The 23,385-nt window shown below is 40.3% G+C and overlaps 1 protein-coding gene across 8 annotated transcripts in view; it reads left to right on the forward strand.

Annotated features, from left to right (window-relative positions):
* Positions 1-23,385, forward strand: part of DNM3 (dynamin 3) — a 731,348-nt gene that overhangs the window by 274,468 nt on the left and 433,495 nt on the right. For all 8 annotated transcript variants that reach the window (XM_045297842.1, XM_045297844.1, XM_045297841.1 and 5 more), the window contains exons 8-10: positions 6,296-6,431; positions 8,088-8,155; positions 9,693-9,831. In XM_045297842.1, coding sequence (XP_045153777.1) covers positions 6,296-6,431; positions 8,088-8,155; positions 9,693-9,831 — 343 coding nt within the window. The remainder of the gene's footprint in view (positions 1-6,295; positions 6,432-8,087; positions 8,156-9,692; positions 9,832-23,385) is intronic.

Consider the following 23,385-nt stretch of genomic DNA (forward strand, 5'->3'; position numbering starts at 1 on the left):
CTGCCAAACTCCTCTATTGCTTCCAGTACTCCCCTTGTGGAACTTTTGGGATTTTCCATATATAAAATCATATCATCTGCAAATAACGATAGGTTCACCTCTTCCTTCTCTGGCAAATACCTTTGATGTCTCTTCTTTGTCTTATGCTGTTAGTTAATACCTTCAAGACGATATTAAATAAGAGTGGGGACAAGGGGCATCTTGCCTGGTCCCCTTTTTCAATGGGATTGTGTTAGTCTTTTCTCCATTGACTACCACTTTGGCTGTTGGTTTCACATATATAGCTTGTATTGTCTTGAGGAACTTTACTTCCATTCCTATCTTCTCAAGTGTCTTAAACAGGAATTGGTGTTGGATGTTGTTGAATGCTTTTTCTGCATCTATTGATGTTATCATGTGGTTCTTATAGTTTTTCATGTCATTGTGATGAATAATTCTAATGGTCTTTCATATGTTGAACCATCCCTGCATCCCTGGTATGAATTCCACTTGGTCATGGTGAATTATTTGTTTTATATACTTTTGTATTCTGTTGGCTAGTATTTTGTTAAGGATTTTTGCATCAATGTTCATTAGGGATATTGGTCTGTAGTTCTCAATTCTTGTGGGATCCTTGCCTGGTTTTGGTATCAGAGTTATACTAGCTTCAAAGAAGGAGTTCGGGAGTTTGCCATCTTTTTCTATGCTCTGGAAGTAGTGTAGGATTGGTGTTAGTTCTTCCCTAAATACTTGGTAGAATTCTCCAGTGAAGCCATCTGGTCCAAGGGATTTTTTTGTTGGTAATCCCTTGATAGCCTTGTCTATTTCTTAAATTGTATGGGTCTGTTGAGATTCTTGACGTCCACCAAGGATAGTTAAGGGAGGGATTGTTTTTCCACGAATTTGTCCATGTCTTCCAAATTGTTGAATTCATTGCAATACAATCATTCGTCGTACTGTGTAACTATCCTTTTGATTTCATTAGGGTCTGTTGTAATGTCCCCTCTTTCATACCTTATTCTTGCTATTGAAATTTGTTCCCTCCTTTCTTTGGTTAGGTTTGCAAGCGATCTGTCGATTCTGTTTATCCTTTTAAAGAACCTACTTTTACCTGCATTAATTTTTCCCATAGTTTTCTTATTTTCCCTCTCCTGAATCTCAGCCCTGATTTTTATAATTTCTTTTTTTTTTGCTATTAGTAGGATTGTCCTGCTGAATCTGCTGTAGTTGTTGTAAATTTTGTGCCAGCATATTAATCATGAGTCTCTCTTCCTTTCTCAGGTGTGTATGTATTTCTATGAAGCTTCCTCTGATGACTGCCTTTGCTGTGTCCCATAGGTTTTGGTACATCGTGTGCTAATTCTCGTTGGTTTCTAGAAATTTCCTAATTTCATCTCTGATCTGCGCCAGTACGCACTCCATTTGCAGTAGAGAGTTATTCATCCTCTAGTTGTTTGCTCTTATTTTCTTTGTCTTCCTTTTGTTGATTTCCAGCCTTATGGCACAGTGGTCAGAGAGAGAAATCTGTATGATATCAATGTGCTTAAATTTATGTAGATTCCCCTTATGCCCCAGCATGTGGTCTATCTTTGAATAAGTGCCATGTGGGCTTGAAAAGAATGTGAACTTCTTTGTATTTGGATGAAAAGCTCTGTAAATATCTATCAGGTCAAATTGTCTAATTGTCGTGTTTAGATCTCTAGCCTCCTTGTTGAGTTTCTTTCCCTGTGATCTATATTTCTCAGGGAGTGGTGTGTTGAAGTCACCCACTATAATTGTTGAGGCTGTGATTTCTTTTTTCATCTTTTGGAGTGTTTGGTCAATGTATTCAGTGGGTCTCTCATTCGGGGAATATATGTTTACAATGCTTAGTGGTTCTTTGTCTACCATTCCCTTGAGCATTCTTTGGTGTCCCTCCTAATCTCTTTTTATGGTTTGCACTTTGAGGTCAATTTTATCCGAGATTAGGATTGCAAGCCCTGCTTTTTTTGAATTGCTGTTTGCTTGGTATGACTTTTTCCAATCTTTGATTCCCAGCCTATTTTTGTCTGTACCCTTGAGATGTGTCTCCTGTAGGCAGAAGATTGATGGGTTGTGTTTTCTAAGCCAGTCTGCTTGTCTCAGTCTTTGAATGCCTCAGTTCAGGCCATTGATATTCAGGGTTATTATCTCCATCTGCGGACTCTGTGATGTCATCTTATACCTTTTTTGTTGAGATATTTCCTACTTTCCTTTATCATTAGTGTGTTCTGCTTGTGTGTGTGTGTGTGTGTGTGTACCATTCTTGGCTTCTTTCCATCCTTAAGCCAATGCTGTCTTGGGGTCTGTTTTCTCTTTGTTGCCCTCTGGGTGAGGTTGTTCTGTGTGGTGATCTCTTATTTATGCTTGGTAAGTGTTGTTCTTCTGCCCATAGTGGGTCGGCAAGGATCTTTTGTAACGCTGGGTTTCTTCTAACATATTCTTTGAGTTTTTCCTTGTCTGGGAATACTGTTACCTCTCCATCTATCTTGATCGATAATTTGGCTGGGTAGAGTATTCTTGGGTTTGCGTTGTTTTCCTTCAATATTTGGAATATGTTACTCCACTCTCTCCTCTTCTTCATGGTTTCTGCTGATAGGTCTGAGCATATTCTTATTTGGGAACCTTTATATGTGGTTGCTTGTTTTTCCCTAGCTGCTCTCATGATTTTTTCCTTTTCCTCAAAATTGTATAGTTTAACTATTATGTGCCTTGGTGACGTCTTCTTGGGATTCAGTCTAGCTGGTGTTCTTTCAGCCTCCTGAATAGTTGCCTGGTTTTCATTCATTAAGCTGTGGAAGTTTTCCTCCAAGAATTCTCTCACTATTGTTGCAGATGAATTCTTTGTTGTGTCTTCCTCTGATAAGCCAATAATTCTAATGTTGTTTACCTTCATAGCATCAGACATAGCTCTTAGGTTTTCTTCAGCTTCTCTGATGGTCTTATTAGATTTTTGTTCACGTTTGTTGAAGTCTGCTTGGCTGTCCTCCAAGTCCCTGATGTGATTCTCTGATTCCTCCAGTCGATTCTCAAGGTCTGTGTTTCTGCTATTGGTTTTTGTTATCTCCTCCCTAAGCTTCTGTATTTCCCTTTGGTGTATGGCCTTTATCTCCTCTATCATTTCATCCTTTTTCTGTATGACTCCAAGCAGCATTCTGAAACTTTCTTTCTGTGGCAGCTCAATGTCTGCTTCTTCTATGTAGGTTGTTATGTTCGGGTTATCTTCTGCCATTGCCTTTTGTTTCTCCTTTTTTGTTGTTGAGGTTGTTGGGGCTGATGGCTGTTTGCATTGCATTGTTTTAGAGAATCCATGTGCCATTTTTCCCGGGAGTCAAAGAGCACTGGCTCTCTCTGGGGGACTTGTAAGAATGCTTATTTGAACTGCCTACAGCTAATTATCACTTTGGGACTAGCCTACCCCTTTATCTTCCTGTGGCTTCCTTATCAGGGGAGTGCCCCAGAAGGCTGGTGGGTTTCCTGCTTTGTTGTTGCAGAGGTAGGTTCCTGCAACAGCTTAGAATGTTGATGAGTGTTGACCGAGCTGCCTTATGTCCCCAGGTACACAGGCAGGAATTCCCTGGTGAAAATTTGGGCAGAGTATCCCCTGGAGGGTAAACATGGCTTTCCCTAGCTTCGGGCTAGCTACACATGGTGGAGCTCACCTAGCTGGGTGTGGTGCAGGTGTATGTGCCCTAGGCTAAGGGGAGTGGTCTGGAGGTCAGCAGTGGAGTGTGAAAGAACAGGAAAGAGGCAGAGGAGAAAGAAAAAATAAGTAAAAAGTAAGACCGTTTAGACTGTGCAGGGAATATAGGGGAGAGAGGGGAAAAAAAGCAACTATATAGTTGAGTCCCACTTCCCGCCCATGGAGCTGCAAGAGTTTAGTCCCTACCCTGAGGCAGCGGCGGCAAGTCGCAGTTGAGCCGAGAAAAAAGCCCCTGCACAGCCCTCATAGACCGTGGGGGGGACAGAGCAGAGATGTAAACCAAAGCAAAAATGTACCTGAACCCTGGTCCCTGCCCATGGAGCTGCGAGGGTTTAGCTCCCGCCCCGAGGCAGCGGTTGTGAGCTGTGGCTGTGCTGAGAAAAAAAGCCCCTGTGCAGACTCCCTGGACTGTGGGAGAACAGAGAGCAGAGATGTAAACAAAAGCTACAATGTAACTGAACCCCGATCCCTGCCCGTGGAGATGCTAGGGTCCAGTCCCTGCCCTGAGGCCGGCTGGGGCAAACTGTGGCTGTATTGAGACCAAATCCCCCTACGAGCTCCAAATGGTCCCAGCTCCAGCAGAGACAGTGGCAGGGCCAAGATCAAGCCCCAGCTGTCTTCCACTGAGGTAAGCCAAAATCCCAAGCCCCTCCAAACCCCATGGGTCTGTGCCTACTTATCTTTATGATGGTCCTCCTGCATTCCAGTTGCGTTAAAGTTCACTCTAAGTGACTCACTCTCCTGGGCTGGATTCTGCGAAATCCCTCTGGTATATGTCACTCTGTCGCCATCTTCCCAGAAGTCTCTTGTATGTTTTTTACCCACCACATTAAAGTAATTCATATTCATCGAATAAGTATTTATTATTTTTCATATGCTAAGGAAGGAGAGATAAATATACAGTTCTTTGCCTTAAAGGAGAGACTGATAGGTGAACAGGCAATGGCCACTTACTGTAAGTACAATGCTAGTAATCAACTGAGGAAACAGTGAGGGGCTCTTAATCTGGGCAACCATGAAGCATGTTGCTTAAAGGAGAATGGGTCAAGGGAGGTTTTCTAGAAGAATTAATATTTGAGCTGAGTCTTAAAAGATAAAAAAAGCCAGGTAAAGAAGCCTAAGGCAGAGACTATGATTTTCTCAGCAGATGGGGGATGCGAGGTGGTGGCGGTGGTGGAGTGTAAAAGCACAGGCAAATGGTACATTTGGGCAATTGCAAATGGTCTCAGGTGGGTTGAATTAGAAGGTGAATGTGGGTGAGTGGTGAGAAAAAGGGCTGAAGAGGCAACCAGGGCTGGGCCATGAAGAATCTTGGATGATGTGTTAGGGAGCTATTAAATTGTGGGGGCCATTGACAACAAAACCAGGATGGCCATTTCAACGTGGTTTCAATATTCTCAGCAAGAATTCAAGAGAGCTGTACTAAGGCAAGGTCAGAGGGGAGGAGGAGAAAGATATCTATCATCTGATGGATGTAAAGGAGATCCAATAAAAAAAGACTGTTTTCTCTCAGGACTGGGGGTGAGTGAGATGGAGAAGCCCAGGCTGCCTCCACATTTCCTGCCTTGGGTTGGTGATGCCACCTACCTCAGGGAATTTGGGAATGCAGGAGATTCAGCAGATTTGGGAGTGCAAGAAACTGAGAGTTTCAGTATCAGGTGTGTTGAGTTCACACCAAACTAACTGCCAGCGAGTCAATTCTGAATCATGGCAACCCTATAGTGCAGAGTAAAACTGCCCCTGTGGGTTTCCAAAACTGTAACTCTTCATAGGAGTGGAAAGCCCCGTCGTTCTCCTTTGGAGTGGCTGTTGGTTTAGAACTGCTAACCTCGAGGCTAGTAGCCCAACACATTAAGAGGAGAGAAATGTCCAGTAGTTGGGTATATGAGCCAATGGGCTAAAACTGTAGGTTTGGAGAAACCAGTATCTTGGTGATGCTTGAAGCTGTGGGTACCTATGCATCACCCAGGTTGAGTCTGTAACAAGAGCCCGAGACAGGGATGGTAGGTGGAGACAGATTACTGCATGAAGTGTGAGGGGCTATTAGTCAAGAGCAATGATATAGGAGCTGAGGTACATTAAGTTCCATTATATAAAATCTAGGGACACTGGAGGCATAGTGATTATGTGTTGGGCTGCTAATAACAAGGTCAGTAGTTCAAAACCACCAGCCACCCCTCGTGGAAAAGACAGGGTTTTTACTCCCACAAAGAGTTACTTTTCAGAAACCCAGAGGGGCTATTCTACCTTGTCCTCTAGGTTCACGGAGTTTATGTAAAGTCTTGTTGCTTGAATTTAAGTAGCCTTTGGTTGCCACTTCATGGTTGCAACCAAATGGATATAGCAGAATGCATTTAACAATAAAGGTCTTTAAAATTATTTATTCTAATTGAATGCCTACAATAAATTTAATTACCATATTTGTGTTTCATATAATTGCATTCTAAGTGATGAATAGAATGCAGTTTTATCCCTACCAGTAGAAGCCACCAACACCAGGAATAGAATTCTTAGGAGTAATCATAGAAAATGAAATGAGAAGTGCAAAAGGCCTGGTTACTTTAACTTGAGTTTATTTGTCATTCGCAATTGCAGGATGGTTCAGCAATTTGCGGTGGACTTTGAGAAGAGAATCGAAGGCTCAGGAGATCAAGTAGATACCTTGGAACTCTCAGGTGGTGCCAAAATCAACCGTATTTTCCACGAACGCTTTCCTTTTGAGATAGTAAAGGTTTGTACTGACTGCTGTTTTATCCCTTCATCTTCATATTTTGTTTTCCATTAACTGTTAATAAAATATGTGAGTGGTGGTGATTAAAGAGACCTGGTGGTTCAATGATTTAAGCATTGGGCTGCTGACTGAAAGGTCAGTGGTTTGAAACCCGCAGCTGCTACATGGGAAAATGGTGTGGCAGTCTGCTTCTATAAAGATTTACAGCCATGGAGGCCCTATGGAGCAGTTCTACTTTGTTCAATGGAGTGGTTCTAGCCTGCACACAGCCAGTCACCAGGGATTTGAATTAACTTCAAAGCAGCTAACAACGATGAAGCATATACAGTGTTGGAGACCCCATTTAGGAAAAAGAACATAGAACTACAAACACAAAACATATGTACAGGGTCTTGGAAGAGCTTGTGCAAAGGGGAAACACTGCTTGGGTTTCACAACAGAAATGCTTCTCGGGGAGAGATGACAGAAAGAAATGTCTGGGATTGAGATTTGAGAAGCAGGGTCAAGGTGTTAGATTATCAGGGCAGATGGGAAAAAGGAGCCAATGGTGGGAGAAAGGTTTGGCTTGCGAAATGGAGAGAGCAATGATGACCAAGAGGCAAGGGAACCCAAGGAAAGCCGTGATTGAGAGTTCTGTTCTGAAATAGTTGCATTTGAAAGGCCTTTGTCACCTAAGTAGTGTTAGCTACCATGCTATTTGCCTCAGCTGGGGGGTGTTATAGGTTGGTATGGGAAGTAGGTGAATACACAGATAATTTCATTAGGACATGATAAGAAATGAGTTAACCTTCAGCATAGGGGCCAGGGAAGCACAGCCAATGGCCATGAATCCCAGCCAGCCTTAGTGCATAAGCTGAGTTTGGATATGTGACTCATTAATTAAGAAAAGAAGAGGAGGAGTGGGGAAGAAGCTGGTGCAGAAAGGACTGGCAAACCACCTGAGCAGGAGAAATAAAGCAGTTCATTGGTATATGGTTTAATGTGTGATGAGGAGAAAGATGGATAGTGAGGCTATAGAACCTATATCTCAGAAGTCAGGGGCTCCCCTGAAAGTTCTCTTGACAGCCTCTCTAGGCCCAAATTCTGTGACACTTTGATCTTGCATTGAAGTAAAATTTAAGTACCTAGAACCCCTAAGACATGTCTGACAACAAGCTATCCTGTGTTAGAGTAATACTATACCCTTAATTTCAAATTATAACAAGGGCTTTAAACTCAGGTGATTAAAATGAGCAGGGAGAAATGCCAGCTAGCTTACTTAATGTTCAGCGAGCTGTACTGCTGCACACTTAAGGTGATACACTCATTTTTGCTGTTACATTTTGTATACTCGGCAATAGAAAGAACGAAGAGTTATGTGTTTCACATGATCGGCCACATTTCTCTCCAGAAGACATCACTTATGAAATAGTACTCCTTATTGACTGTACAGTTGACCATCCCTTGCACAAGGATCCTAGAAATGCCTAGAGTTAGTTCTATGTTGCCTTTAACTTTATATAAAAAGATGTTGTGACCATCTGGTTTTAAGTTAGGAGAGACAGGGCTATCTATTTATTAATAACTACATTGAGTTATTCCCATGCTTTAACATCCAACAAGACTGCTGCTCCAAGGAACCAGGGAGCATAACTGTGCCTCGTTTTGCGTCTGCAGATGGAGTTCAACGAGAAAGAACTGCGAAGAGAAATAAGCTATGCAATCAAAAACATACATGGCATCAGGCAAGTCATTTATGTTTTTCTTGACTCCAGTTCAGGCTCTCAAAAGAAAATCTATGTTTACGAATGGCCAGTTAAGTAGCCTTTTCATCTTCTGAACAGAGTAGAACACAGGAAATCTTAGTATGGGTTTAATGGTCATGTTTCATAGTGTCCTAGTCTTTTCAATTCAAAACAGAGCACGGCACTCAAGGCTCTGTGTGTGGCTCCACAGGGGATACATAGATGATGCACAGCATTCTCCACAGCCTACACGAGAGATTTCACATGCGTAGATGCATTCGTTTCTAGTGTGGAGCAAGGACGACTTATTTTGCTGGAGGTTATGGATCAAGATCAAAATGATCAATATGCCATAATGACTCCTTAGTCAAAGAGGTGCAAATCAAGACTATCATTTCACCTCAGTAATAAAGAAGTGAATAAGCACGCAAACAAACCAAACCAACAGAACCTCCCAAAAAAAAGTTTTGGCAAGGGTGTATGGCACGGGGACAGTTTGTTTTAATTTTCATTTATTTATTTCAGTTTGTCTTATACTAAGTTGTGGGACTGCAAAATGTACAACCACTATGGAAAATGGTATTCTGGGGAAGACATGACAGGAAAAAAGTGGGCAGAATTGTGATTTGAGAAGTAGGGTCAATAGGTCCTACTTTAGAGTTAACTCTTGTTAATTTAGACAGCAAGATCACCTCAACAGTCAAAGGTCGCGCGCGCGCGCGCGCGCGCTGCGAGTGTCCGCTTGGAGCTGGGAAAGTGCGTGTGTGTGTGTGTGTGTGTGTGTGTCAGTCAGAGAGAGAGAGAAGTTTGTAGGTGGGTGGGGGGTTTGAGAGGATGCAAAGATGTAATAGGGGCTGTTGATGATGGAGGAAAACAGAAAGGCCTTTCCGGGGAGTAGAACAGAGTGAGCAAAGGCTCAGAGGTGAGAAAGTACAGCATGTATTTCTGGAGTCGAGTCATACATTTTCAGTGGAGTTTGTGATGTAGATTGGAGTTTAGAGGGACATGAGGCAGTAAGAGTTGGATGGGTACAAAGTGAGATTATTTTAATTTACCTTCTGTAAAGAACTATGACAAGAGAAGGATGGATTTAAAACACGTCTTGAATTCATGTATAGAAGGCTAAACATTATTTAATGGGCTGTGTATTAAATTGAAGGAGCACAGTTCTACTCTGATGCATGAATTTAAATGTAGGACACCATTTCAGCCAGAGTCTTCCTTGTTATTGCAGTGCAACAGTTAGACGAGATGAATTACACTTAAATATCAGTAAAGTGTCAGGTTAAATGCCATGAAAACATCTTAGACACTGTGTTTAGGGGATGCTAATCTCTGCAGATTGGACTTCATGTGGAATAACAGTATTAAAGATATCATAAATGGTACCATGAATATAACATATCCCTATGCAATGTTTAAAATGGAATCTTACATATGCCCTTTAAGTGGCATCTAAATTGAAATATTTCAATAAGATTATTTGATATTACTCTATTTAAAAAATCTAATATCTTGCTATCTTTCTTCCGTTCAGGACAGGTTTGTTTACGCCAGACATGGCATTTGAAGCAATAGTCAAAAAACAGATTGTGAAGCTGAAAGGGCCTTCTTTGAAGAGTGTAGATCTGGTAATGCAGGAGTTAATCAACACTGTCAAGAAATGCACCAAGAAAGTAAGTATGGTTTATTGAACTTTTCAGTAAGTAATACTTGATTTTGTCACCTTCTTACCCGATAGCATGACCCTATTTCTTTGAAAACCCTGCCACGCCACACACAAAAACAATCTTTGTTCTAGACATTTATTTGTTGGCTCAGGAGACAGGATTGTGGGAAGTACCAACTAGAAAATGCTTTCACTATAAAGGAGCATCTTTCACAATAAATGAGCATGTTGTCTTCTGTCATTTCATTCTATTTGCTTGAGTTAGCCCCCAAAGGATTATATTTTGCTCCTTTTGTCATAAACAGTTTAAAAATCACATTAGAACAACTAGATGAATGCTCTAAACAGCTTTTTCCTACAGACGGGGAGAGACTCCTTGATTTGGTGGATATCAATAATGATATTCTTCTAAGTTAAACATGAATCCACTTACATCTGGTGTCTTAGGAAGGGGCAGTTATAATGGAGTAGCGAAGAGCTCAGCCTCTGAGACCCAATGGCCCAGATTCTAATTCTTACTCTGCTATTTATTTGACCTGTAACTTTGTTCATTCATTTATGAAATGGGAATCACGATGAAATAATTATGATAATAATGCTATTGCAGTGAGGATTAAGTAAAATGATGTCTGAACGCTACAAGTCACACTTAAGGAAAAGAGGCGGCTCAAATAAGGAGAGAGGTGAGACGGAGAGGGAAGGGAGTAAATGCTGAGTCAACTCCAGCTAATCTATAAATGGTCATGCCAGCAATACCCAATGTTCTCTTCCTTGTATTATCTATTGAATGTCGGCTGCAGAGAGACTCTGACTATTGATGACTCTTCTTGACGAATATAGAGGTGTGCTGAATTCCTAGGGAGGTGAAAGGGGTACTTTGTATTGGAAAATACAAGAAGGGAAATAGTGATTGGGCTTAGGGTAGAATAGTCCTAGCCCCATGACAGTTAACACGAGTACTTTGAGTGCTTCTTGAAAAAAGAGACCCCTGTGTTGTTTTTATCCAACACCTCCCACCCACCCAAATAATTTTACTGGGAGCTCTTACAGATATCAAACCACTTTCCCAACGTTTTTACATGTACAATTCAGTACCATTAATTACTTCCATCATGTTGTATAGCCCTCACCACAACCTTAATTTTTCTATCACCCTTAACAGAAATGCAATCCCCTATGCGCAATGAATTCCCTTTTAGCCCTTGTATTCATGAATAAGCTCCAGTCTGTACACATTTGCTTATTTTATATATGTGGGATCATACAATATTTGTCCTTTCAGCACTGACTTATTTCACTCAACGTAATCTTGACATAATGTTTAGGTATGTATCAGGTCTTCATTTTTCTATATGGCTGAGTAATATTTCATTATATGTACATAACATATTTTGTTTATTTCTTAATAGAGAGGTTTTTTCATGCTCAGGCTATTATGAATAATTCTATAATAAATGTAGCATACAAGTATGTTTGCATGACTGCTTCAGTTCTTCTTCTTATGGTGGGATTGCTGTAGCATCTGGTAATGTATGCTTTACTTTTTGAGTAACTACTGAACTCTTTTCCACTCAACATTCCCAGCGGTGAACTCTTCCATATCCTCACCAATACCTGTGTTTTCCATTTTTTACTCATAGCTATTCTGTTGGGGCTGAAGTGCCATCTCATTGTCCATATTTTCGATTAGCATTTCCCTAAAAACTAATGTACCACTGTATGTCAGTTTGTCATCCTGTGGTGGCTTGTGTGTTGCTGTGATGCTGGAAATTATGCCACTGTTATTTTAAACATGAAACAGAGCCACCTACTCATAGTTGACAGACTTTAGGTTAGCTGTTAGCTTTCAAATTAAGACAAACTAGGAAAGAGGATCTGGTGATCTACTTCAGAAAAAAAATGGCCAAGGCAAATCTGATTAATAGTAGTACAACATTGTCTCATGTAATACCAAGAGATTAATCCCTCAGGTTGGAAAGTACTTAGAATATGAGTGGGAAACAACTACCTTCTCCAAGTAAAGTCAACTTTAATGATGAGGGTTGAGTAAACCTTTCAGAATCTTGTCTATTGGTGTAGCATAATTAGAGATGAAATAGCCTCAAACAACGAGTAATAATTGCAAAGAGGAATTTGCCAAATATGAATCTAGGAAAATTGAAAGTCCTAAAAATGAAAAAGACTAGTACCCTAGGCATTACTGAGTTGAATTGGACTACTATTGGCTATTTTGAATTGGGTAATCATAAACCTACTATGCCAGATTGAAAAATTAAAGGTGAATAATATTATATTAATTATATATATAAAAAATCAAGATCTATCCTGAAGTACAACACTGTCAGTGACAGTAAAATATACATATGCATACAAAAAATGTCAATGAATATGGCTCTTATTCAAAATTATCTACCTACAACTATTGCCAAAGATGAAGAAGTTAAAAGATTTTTATCAACTTCTACAGTCTGAAACTGGTCAAACATTCAATTAACGTATGTTGGTAAATACTGGTGATTGTAATGAAAAAGTTGGAAATGAAGAAACAGAACTGATAATTAGAAAATATGGCTAAAGATTGCATGATAGAGTTTTGGAAACCCAAGGATTTACTTATTGCAAATATACTTTTCAAAACATAAATAGTGACTGTACTCGTGGAACTTAGGGGACGGAATACACAGACATAAATGGCCTACACTGATGGAAAGAAAGACTCAGTGTCGTCAGTCAGAACAAGGCCAAGGCTGTAGAAAATTTAAAATAAGTCCATGAAAGCCAAAGTACATCCTTGACGGTTGCCCACCTGAATTAGAGACTATCTCAAGAATGGATTTGATGCATTGAACACTAATGACTGAAGACCAGACAAGTTGTGGGATGATATTGAAGATATACTACTTGAAAGCAAAGGACAGGAAAGAATGAAGAGACTCAAATGGATGTCAGATGAAACTCTGAAATTTGCTTTTGAACATAAAGTAGCTAAAGCAAAAGGAAGAAATGATGAAGTAAAGAGCAGCTCAGGGAGATGCAGTAAAGTACTAGTATGGTAAAAAGTCCTCATACTTTATCCTTTGGTAGCCGGACACCATCAGCTTTCTTTACCACATTTGCTTATGCACCCGCTTTGTCTTCAGTGATCATGTCGGGAAGGTGAGCATCACGGAATGCCAGTTTAATAGAGCAAAGTGTTCTTGCATTGAGGGAGTACTTGCTTGAGTAGAGATCCCATGTCTGCCTGCTGTCTTAATACTTAACATGTAAATATATGCACATAGATTTATTTCCCTATTGTTATGTATAAATATATTTACATATGTACATGCCTGTATTTAGACCTCTATAAATGTCCTTTGCCTCCTAGTTCTTTCCTCTATTTCCCTTTACTTACTTCTTGTCCCTCTATCATGTTTGGCCTTCATTCAGGTTTCATTAATTCCTCTCAGTTACATTGCCCGTGAACTGGCATTCCATGATGCTCACCTTCCTGACACTAATCCTGATTGCTAAAGACAAATGTGTGCATAAGCAAATGTGGTGAAGAAAGCTGATGGTGCATGTTATCAAAAGATATACCATCTGGCATCTTTTTCTTTTTCTTTCAAGCAGGGACACGCGTGTTTTATTAACTAATGCTGTACTTCAAGCTTTGTTGCTTGCTCTTTTTTTAAAATACTTTTATTGAGGGCTCTTACATCTCTTATCACAGTCCATACAATCCTCCAGTGTGTCAAGCACATTTGAACATATGCTGCCATCATCATTTTCAAAGCATTCTCTTCCCACTTGAGCCCCTGATATCAGCACCCCACTTCTTCCCCCTCCCTCCCACACATGCCCTCCCTCATGAACCCTTGATAAGTTTATAGATTATTTTTTCCATATCTTACATCATCCTCCATTGCCCCTCACCCACTTTTCCTTTATTCGTCCCCCTGGGAGGGGGTTCTAGTTGATCCTTGTGATTGATTCTCCTTTTCTCCCCCCACCCTCCCCTAATCCTCCTGGTATCTCTACTCTCTCTGTTGGCCCTGAGGGGTTTATCTAGCCTGGATTCCCTGTGTTGTGGGCTCTTATCTGTAGCAATGTGCATATTCTGCTCTAATCTGATTTGTAAGGTAAAATTGAGGTCATGATAGTGGGGTGAAGGAAGCACTAAAGAACTAGAGGAACGTTGGGTGCTTCATCAGTGCTCTACTACACTCTGACTGGCTTATCTCTTCCCTGTGACCCCTCTGCGAGGGGATGTCCAGTTGTCTACAGATGGGCATTAGGTCTTCACTCCACGCACCTCCCCCCTACCCCCCTGTTCATCTCAGGTATGGTTTTATTTTGATATCTGATCCCATCTATACCTCATGATCACACAGGCTGGTGTGCTTCTTCCATGTGAGCTTTGTTGTTTCTGAGCTAGATGGCTGCTTGTTTATCTACAAGTCTTTAAGATGTGTCTGGGGTCTTAAAGGCTTAAATATAAACAAGCAGCCATTTAGCTGAGAAGCAACAAAGTCCATATGGAAAGAAGCACACCAGCTTGTGTGATCACAAGGGGTTGTTGGAATAAGGTGTGTATCATGAATCAAAGAACAAAAAAATCACATCATTGTGAATGAGGGGGAGTATGGAGTGGAGACCCAAACCCCATCTGTAGGCAACTGGACATCCCCTTACAGAAGGGTCGCAGGGAGGAGACAAGCCAGTCGGTACAGTATAGCAATGATGAAACATACAACTTTCCTCTAGTTCTTTAATGCTTCCTCCCCCCACTATCATGATCCCAATTCTACCTTACAAATCCAGCTAGACCAGAGGATGTACATTGGTACAGATAAGAACTGAAAACAGGGACTCTAGGACAGATGAACCTCTCAGGACCAATAATGAGAGTAGTGATACCAGAAGGGGAAGGTGGGGGAGAAAGGGAGAACTGATCACAAGAATCTACATATAACCCCTTCCCTGGGGGATGGACAACAGAAAAGTGGGTGAAGGGAGATGCCAGACAGTGTAAGATATGACAAAATAATAATAATAATTTATAAACTATCAAGGGTGTGTGAGTGAGGGGGAGGGGCAGGGAGGGAGAGGGAAAAGGAGGAGCTGATACCAATGGCTCAAGTAGAAAGAAAATGTTTTGAAATTGATGATGGGAACACATTTACAAATGTACTTGATACAATGGATGTATGTATAGATTGTGATAAAAGTTGTACTTGCCCCCAATAAAATGATTTTAAAAGGCAAAAAAAAAAAGCCCTGGAGTTAGAATATCAAAAGGGAAGATAACACACTCAGCATTTTTCAAACAAAAAACCGGAAGAAAAACAAGGACTTTTTGAAGGATTCTAAGGGTGGAAGTGTTGAATGATGCAGGAAGCATCAAGGGAAAATGAAAGGAACATGCTGCATATAATCACAAACTGATGAGATCAAAGGAAAAAATCCAAGCTGCACTGAAGCTGTTAGTGTAAACCAGGGCTCCTGGAATTGATGGTATACCAAGAGAGATGTTTCAACAAAGAGACCTAGAGTGCTCGCTAGTCTAGTCAACGAAACCTGGCCACCTGGTCAACTAGACGAGATCCATATTTGTGCCCGCTCCAAGGAAAGGTGACCCAACAAATTGTAGCAAGTATCAGGCAATATCAGCAAGTATATTTTTGCTGAAGATCATTTAAAAAGTGCTTTCAGCAGTACATCTACAGGGAAATGCGAAAAATTCAAGCCAGATTTAGAAGAGGACTTCAAATGAGAGAGATTATTGCTGTCAGATGGATCTGGGTTAAAAGCAGAGGATGCCAGAAAGATGTTTAACAATGCTATACTTGTGATGTGAGGGCATTCACGTGTGGAGGGCATAAAAAATTAGGGATAACATTGCATAGGGTGGCATTCCAGAACAGTTAATTGGGTTCATTCGGAACCTGTACATAGACCAAGAGGCAGTCATTCAAACAAAAGAAGGGGGTTACTGAGTGGTTTAAAATAAGGAAAGGTGTGTGCTAGGGTTGTAGCTTTTCACCATATTTATTTAATCTGTATACTGAACAAATAATCTGAGAATCTAGACTAAATTCAGAATGTGGCATTAGGGTTGGAGGAAAGACCCATTAATAATTTGCAATATGCAGACTACACAATCTTGTCCACTAAAAGTAACTAGGGATTGAAGCACTTGCTGATAATGATCAAAGGCTATAGCCTTCTGTATGGTTTACACTTCAACGCAAAGAAGGAGGGAAAAAATCCCAATAATCGGCATCATAATAAGTGGAGAAAAGATTAAAGTTGTCAAGGACTTCATTTGATTTGAATCAGTAAAGAAGTCCCATGGAAACAGCAATTAAGAAATCAGACAACATATTGCAGCCAAGTCCTTGCTGCCAAGGACTTCTTTAACGTGTTAGAAAAAGAAAAACCCCAAACAAAACAAAACCTAGCGATGTCATTTTGAGCACTAAGGTGTGCCTAACTGAAGCTATCATTTTTTTTCAACCACCTAATATGCATTTGAAAGCTGGATAATAAATAAGGGAGCTTAAAGAACAATTGATAACCTCTGAAATATGGTGCCAGTGAAGATTGCCAGAACAACAAATAAATCTTTCTTGGTTTTAGGTCTTTGTCTCATTTGTAGTTAATTTTCTTTTGTGGTGAAATTAATTCTTTTTCATGGAGAAGTCTAGTAGTTCTTTCTACTCTGTTGAATCAAATTAGCACCCTTGTCAAAGATCCATTGATCAGGGATGTATGGCTTTATTTCTAGACCCATGATTTTATTTCACTGGTTTATTATGTCTGTCATACCATTAACAGACTGTTTTGATTACTGTAGCTTTATAGTTTGTTTTGTGGGTAGGAAGTATGAGTCCTCTTACATTTTTTCTTCTTTTTGAGGATTAGCTTTTCCATTTTTGCAAAGTAGGCTTTGATATTCTTTTCTTTCCCTATGATTACTCTGAGTAATTTCCCTGCAAAACCAGTGGGAAGGAAGAGAAGGAGAAGATGAGATAGATGAGAAATAAGAATGAATATAAAATTTAGTCTATAGTTTATGGAGTGATGATAAGAAAAGAGGGTGAGGAAAAGATGAAAGAGGCAAGCAAATGAAATTTCTAGATGTTAACAGATTGAGATATGCATGTATACATTACAGGGACATTCTCTGAATATCCAGCTTTGACTCTGTAGGTTCAGATACCTTTTAGACATTTGCTGCCCATTCACCATATGCTTTAAAGTTGTACTCTTGTTTCCAGAATAGGAAAAGCCAAAGGAATTACTAAAATCGAGAGGCAGATAAAAAGAATGCATGTGGCGAAGAAAAAAGCAGTCCTTTTCCAAGCTTTCCGTTTGTGAACTTGAAGTCAACTGATAATGCTTAGTTTACATCTCTATTGGCTTTGCCAACTTCTCAAAATGCAATTGATCTTATCATCAGTATAGTAATGCTCTCCTCATAGACGTCCTCTTAACTGATTTACGGGATTAACTGATAGTGCATTCCACATTAACCATACTGTGTGCTCCTGCTCCTACCAGTTAATCCTTTCCAAGGGCCAAGTGTGTTGTGTTCATCCTCATACTTGATACTGCCAATTCCACTTCTTATTTTAGCTGTATAATGTACAAGGAAAGCAAATAGACTGACTCAAATAAAATCTCAGCCCATTGCCATTGAGTTGACTCTGACTCACAGGGACCCTGCAGGGTTTCCTAGGCTGTGCTAGGTGTGGAAGAAGAGCCACTATGCTTTTCTACCATGGGGGTCTGAACCACCGACCTCTTGTTAGCAGCTGATGGCTTAACTACTGTACCAACAGAGCCTCTTGTAATATAAACTGATAAAACGAGAAAAAAAAACCCAACATAACAGTTTTGTTTCTCTGAAAACTAAGCCGAATAATTTGTCAATGCCGATAAATGCTAGCTAAAAAGCACTGATAAGATGCAGGCATAATAATGCCAACAGATTTGGGGCTTGGGGATTCTAAGAATCTGGATGAATTATCTACTCAGATGATTTCACAAGTGTCTCCAGGTTCTTCCTCTACTTTAAAAAAAAGACAGCAAAATTGGAAATCTTAGATGAAGGATGTGGTTTATGTAAGACAGAAGATGAATAACTCCAAACAGCGGATCCATATGCAGAACACAGGCCTTGGCTTTACATCAAAAGATTGGCACATGTGTGTACATTTATGTTTTAAGTTATATAAAGTGTTTATAGTGTGCATGAATAATTTTTTTATCATTTCCCATTTTACCCAGTTTACTGGAAAGCCAACAGTCATTCTGATGGCATGGGATGAGACAGCTTGTTCCCAGACACTTGTTGGCTTCTTTTCTTTGCTCTCAACCCTTTGAACTTCCCTTTTCAGTGTGCTCTCTGGATCAATTGCCTGTATATCTTCACTGTCTTACTGTTTATCTGTACTATATATCTTCACAGGATTACTGTTTATCCTGCAACTCTCTTCAGTGAAAGCTGTTCATTATCCTGAGTCTAAAGGATCTGAAGACCTTGACTGGGCATGGCATTTGCCTCTCTCTCCTTCTTGGCCTTCCAAACATTCTTTTTTCACCTTCCTATACAAAGTCTCTCTGAGGCTCTCACAGTCTCTGCTCTTCTACTCCTTCCCCACAGATTCACTGCCATCAGCCAGTCTTTGGCTACTCCTTTGACAGTGAGTTTTGTGTGTGTGTTTTTTAATAGTTTGGTCAGGTTCCATCTATGGAACCTTTTATTAAATGTTCAGTGAAGGTAACTGGGCACCATCTAGTTCTTCTGGTCTCATGGTAAATGAGGCAATTTTTCAAAGAGGAAATTAGCCACATTTCCATATCTTCCTTCTGGTCCTAACTCTTTTTCCTCTTTTGCTCCAGGTGAATTAGAGATCAATTGTGCCTAATGGCACAATTTTCAAAGATAAAATGGGAATAATGGCACTTGTGGAAGGCTCTGTCTGATGAAAGCTACAATTATTACTAAGCAAACAGTGCTTTAAGTGTTCAAATGAGAAGTTTACTGATAATTAGTGAGATGATCAAAATCAGCATACCGTATATACTTGAATAAATAAGCCAACCCGAATATCAGTCGAGGCACCTAATTTTACTACAAAAACTGCATTAAAAATGTGTTGAAAAACTCAGCTTATAAACGAGTAATATGGTAATATGTTTATTAGTCTTGTGCAAGAGAAGACTCAACACCTTTTCAATGCCATAAAAGCTATACATGGTGCAGATGAAGCTGATGGTGAAGAAGAATTTGTTGTGAGAAGAGAGGGGTTGGTTCATTGTTTCAAAGTGAGAGCAAACTTATTTAATGTTAATATGCACATGGATCTGTCATTGCCCATGTGAGGGCCATGAGTGATTTTCCTGAAATCTTGAAAAATGACTAGGGAGGGAGGTTATTTGCCAGATTCGATATTTAATATAGATGAGACTGGCTTATTTTGGAAAAATATACCTGAAAGGGCCTGCATTTGCAAAGAAGAAAAACTGCTCCAGAACATAAGTGTAGGCTAGCATTATTGCTCGGGGCGGCATGTACGGGTTTTCGAATTCAAGCTTTTGCTTGTGTATCACTTCCTAAACCCGAGGGTACTTCACCTTATTATTAAGACACGCCTTTTCATTATCAGAGGGCAAATGCAAAGGATTGGGTTACAAGTGCTATCATTTTTTTCATTATTAATCATTTATTGGTAGCTCTTACAAATAACCCAATCCTTTGCACTATCCGATGTCCCCCTTTACCCCCTTATCTCAGTTCCCCTTTTCTCCCCCCACCTTCCCCTTCTGGTATGGCTACTCTCAATATTGGTCCTGAGGACATTTCTGTCCTGTATTCCTTGTGTTTCAAGCTCTTATATGTACCCATGTACATGCTCTGCTCTAGCCAAATTTGTAAGGTAGAATTAGGGTCCTGATAATGGGGTGAGGAAGTATTAAAGAACCAGAGGAAAGGTGTATGTTTCATCAGTGCTATACTGCACCCTGACTGGCCCATCTTCTCCCTGTGACCCTTCTGTAAAGGGATGTCCAATTGCCTACAGATTGGCTTTGGGTCTCCACTCCGCACTCCCCCTCACACCCCGTCCCCCATTCACATTGACATGATTTTTTGTTCTGGGTCTTTGATGCCTGATACCTGATCCCATTGACACCTCATGATCACACAGGCTAGTGTGCTTCTTCCATGTGGGCTTTGTTGCTTCTCAGCTAGATGGCCACTTGTTTATCTTCAAGCCTTTAAGACCCCAGATGCCATATCTTTTGATAACTGGGCACCATTAGCTTTCTTCACCACATTTGCTTATGCATCCATTTGTCTTCAGCAATCGTGTCGGGAAGATGAGCCTCTCACAATGCTGGATTATTAGAACAAAGTGTTCTTGCATTGAGGTAGTACTTGAGTAGAGGCCCAATGTCCATCTGCTTCCTTAATACTAGACCTATAAATATATGTACATAGATCTATTTCCCCATCGTCATATATAAATATATTTACCTATTTATATGCCTGTATTTAGATCTTTATAAATGCCCTTTGCCCCCTAGTTCTATCCTCTATGTCCTTTAACTATCCTCTTATCCCACTATCATGTTTAGCCTTCATATGGGTTTCAGTAATTCCCTACCAGACCTCCTACACCCCCCTCAGTATCGATTTTTGGTCACTTGTTGTTCCCTTGCTTCTGGGTTTAACACCCACTTCCTTTCCCCTGCCTCCCCCTTTCCCATGTCCCCCTAGAGCTGTAGTCCCAATGTTTTCTCCTCTGGCTTGTTTATCCTTCCTATTTTATCTAGATAGAAATGCAGAGATAATAATATGGACAAACACAAGACCGAGCAAAGCAAAGCAACAATAGAAAATAAAACAATAACTTCAATAATAACAACAACACCCAAAAAAAGCCAAGGACAAAAAAAAAAAGAAAAGCCTATAAATAGTTCAAGGTCTATTTGTTGACCTTTATGAGTGTTTTCCAGTCAATTCTGATGGGCCCAACAGTCTAATTTTGGTGTTCCCTGGGGACTTCATTGATCTGCTCCCCCTTGCTGTTCTGTTGTACACACTTAGTGTTTCTCTTCGGTGTGGTGGGGTCAGATCAGGCACAATTCCATCAGTATATCTCCAGTGTTGTCCCCCATAGTGCTATGGGTCAGTGAGGAATGTAGTGTCTCATGGTGGGGCCCACCCTATGGTCCTCTCTGTGCATTGGCTGCTCTGAGCAGGAATATTATCCTCAGGGCTTGGTGGGCCAGGATGTGCTTCACTCTTTTCCCTCCCACTTTGTTTCTGTGTGAGACTGTAATTCTTTATGGGAATAGAAATCCTTATCTTTTTCCTTTGGAGTAGGGCAGTTGGTTTCAAACTGCTCACCTAATGATTAGCAGCCCAGTGAGTAAACAATATGCCACTAAGGCTCTCATAGCCTCCTTTACAGCTCATTCCTTGTGGCAGACTTTCTCATCAGCAGTCAGAACTACTCACGATGAAGTGATTAAGGGAGTTGTGAATGAATTATAACATTCTTGGGATGATGTAAAGCAGGACAGTCTGAAAAGAGTATGGAACAAACCATGCACCCTATTCATACATGTTTTTCAGGTGGTTAGAATTGCCAACATCTCTAAAGCTAGGGAAACTGTGGTTGCTATAAGTAATTAACTGCAGTTAGCCATGGGTGAAAATGATGTAGAGTTACTTGACTTCCATGTCAAAGAAGTAACTGATGATGATCTTGTGGAACAAGAACAGCAGATGATAGGATTTGAGGAAGGCTGGCACCTAAGAAATCCAGAGCTAAAAACGTTTTTGAGAGTTAGCTGAAACCTTTCATCTCACTGAAGAAGAATGGCTATGTAGAGGGAAGAAATATATTAATAAAAAGAGGTTCACCTTACAGCTTTGGAGGACCTCAGATGCTACAGGACCATTTAGGAAGAGGAAAAGTGAAGCTATGTACAAACTTCCCTTGAATCCTACTTCAAGACATTTATTCCAGTAAAACACCCCTTCTCCACCTCTAGCTCCAGAATCAAGCCTTTGCTCTCTAGCACCAAGTCCTTCCTCTTCTGCACCCATCATCTTCAACAATAGCCATCCCTCCATAATCCTCTCGTGTATCATCCAAGTCTTGACATTGTCATAATATTGCCTTATGAATGTTCCTTTCTTTATGCAGGACATCCATCGAATGAAAGAATTAACCTTCAATAATCATCTTTTAAAAATCTAAACTATTTGAGAACTACTTATTTAATTTTGTCTCCCCCCCTCCAGAACTCTATACCTACACAAACACACACACAATTTCTCTCTTTCTTCAGTGTAGTACCATATGTAGTTACTTTTATTACTGTATTATTATTATAACATACTATATTATTATGTTTGTTGTATTTGGGAGTATTTCTTAAGTGTTTTGTATACATAAAAAGGTAAATTATGTACTAAATACAAAGACAAACATTTGACTGACATTAAATAAAAACAACATGTCCCTTTTCCAACTAACCTACAAATCTGACTTAAAAACAGTCTTAGGAACAGACCTCATTCATAACCTAGGGACTGCCTGCATCAAGCTTGAATAGCTTACTAGCCCTATTTCTTTATTTTATTTTACATTATTTATTTATTTAATCATGATTTTGGGGGCTCTTACAGCTCTTATAACAATTCATACATCCATTGTGTAAAGCACATTTGTATATGTGTTGCCATCATCTTTTTAAAAACATTTTCTTACTATTTGAGCCCTTGGTTTCAGTTTCTCATTTTTTCCCTCAGCCTCCACCCTCAAAATCCCTTAATAATTTATATTATTATTATTTTAATATCTTCTACTGTCTGCTGCCTCCATTCATCCATGCTTCTGTTGTTCGTTACCGTGGTGTGGGGGCTGGGGGTATATGTAGATCATTGTGATTGGTTCCCCCTACCTGCCACCTACTCTCATGGTATTGCTACTCCCATGATTGTGTCTAGGGAGTTTATGTGTCTTGAATTCCATGTGGAGAGTTCTTATTTGTACCAGTGTACATGATCTGGTCTAGCCAGATTTGTAAGGTAGAACTGGGGTCATGATAGTGGTGGGGAGGAAGCAGTAATGAACTTGAGAAATGTTGTATGTGTCATCGGTGCTATACTGTACACTGGCTCACTCATACCTTCCTTGTGAACTTTCTGTGAGAGGGTGTCCAATTGTCTGTAGATGGGATTTGGGTCTTCACTCTGAGCCCTCCCCCTGCCCCACACCATTCACATCAATATGGTTGTTCTGGGTCTTCTGATGCCTGATACCTGATCCTGTCAACACCTCATGATCACACAGATGGGAGATGGTGGGCTTTGTTGCTTCCCTTCTAGATGGCCCCTTGTTTATCTTCAAGCCTTTATGACCCCAGATGCTATATCTTTTAAAAGCGGGCACCCAGCTACCAAAAAGTATAGTGTCTGCGGTCTTAAAGGCTTGAAGGTAAACAAACGGCCATCAAGCTCAGAAGCAACAAAACCCACATGGAAGAAGCACACTAG

The sequence above is a fragment of the Echinops telfairi genome, unplaced genomic scaffold (genome assembly GCF_000313985.2).
Source record: "Echinops telfairi isolate 266 unplaced genomic scaffold, ASM31398v2 ScPeMD7_7424;HRSCAF=8462, whole genome shotgun sequence".
In the NCBI taxonomy this organism is placed as follows: Eukaryota; Metazoa; Chordata; class Mammalia; order Afrosoricida; family Tenrecidae; genus Echinops; species Echinops telfairi.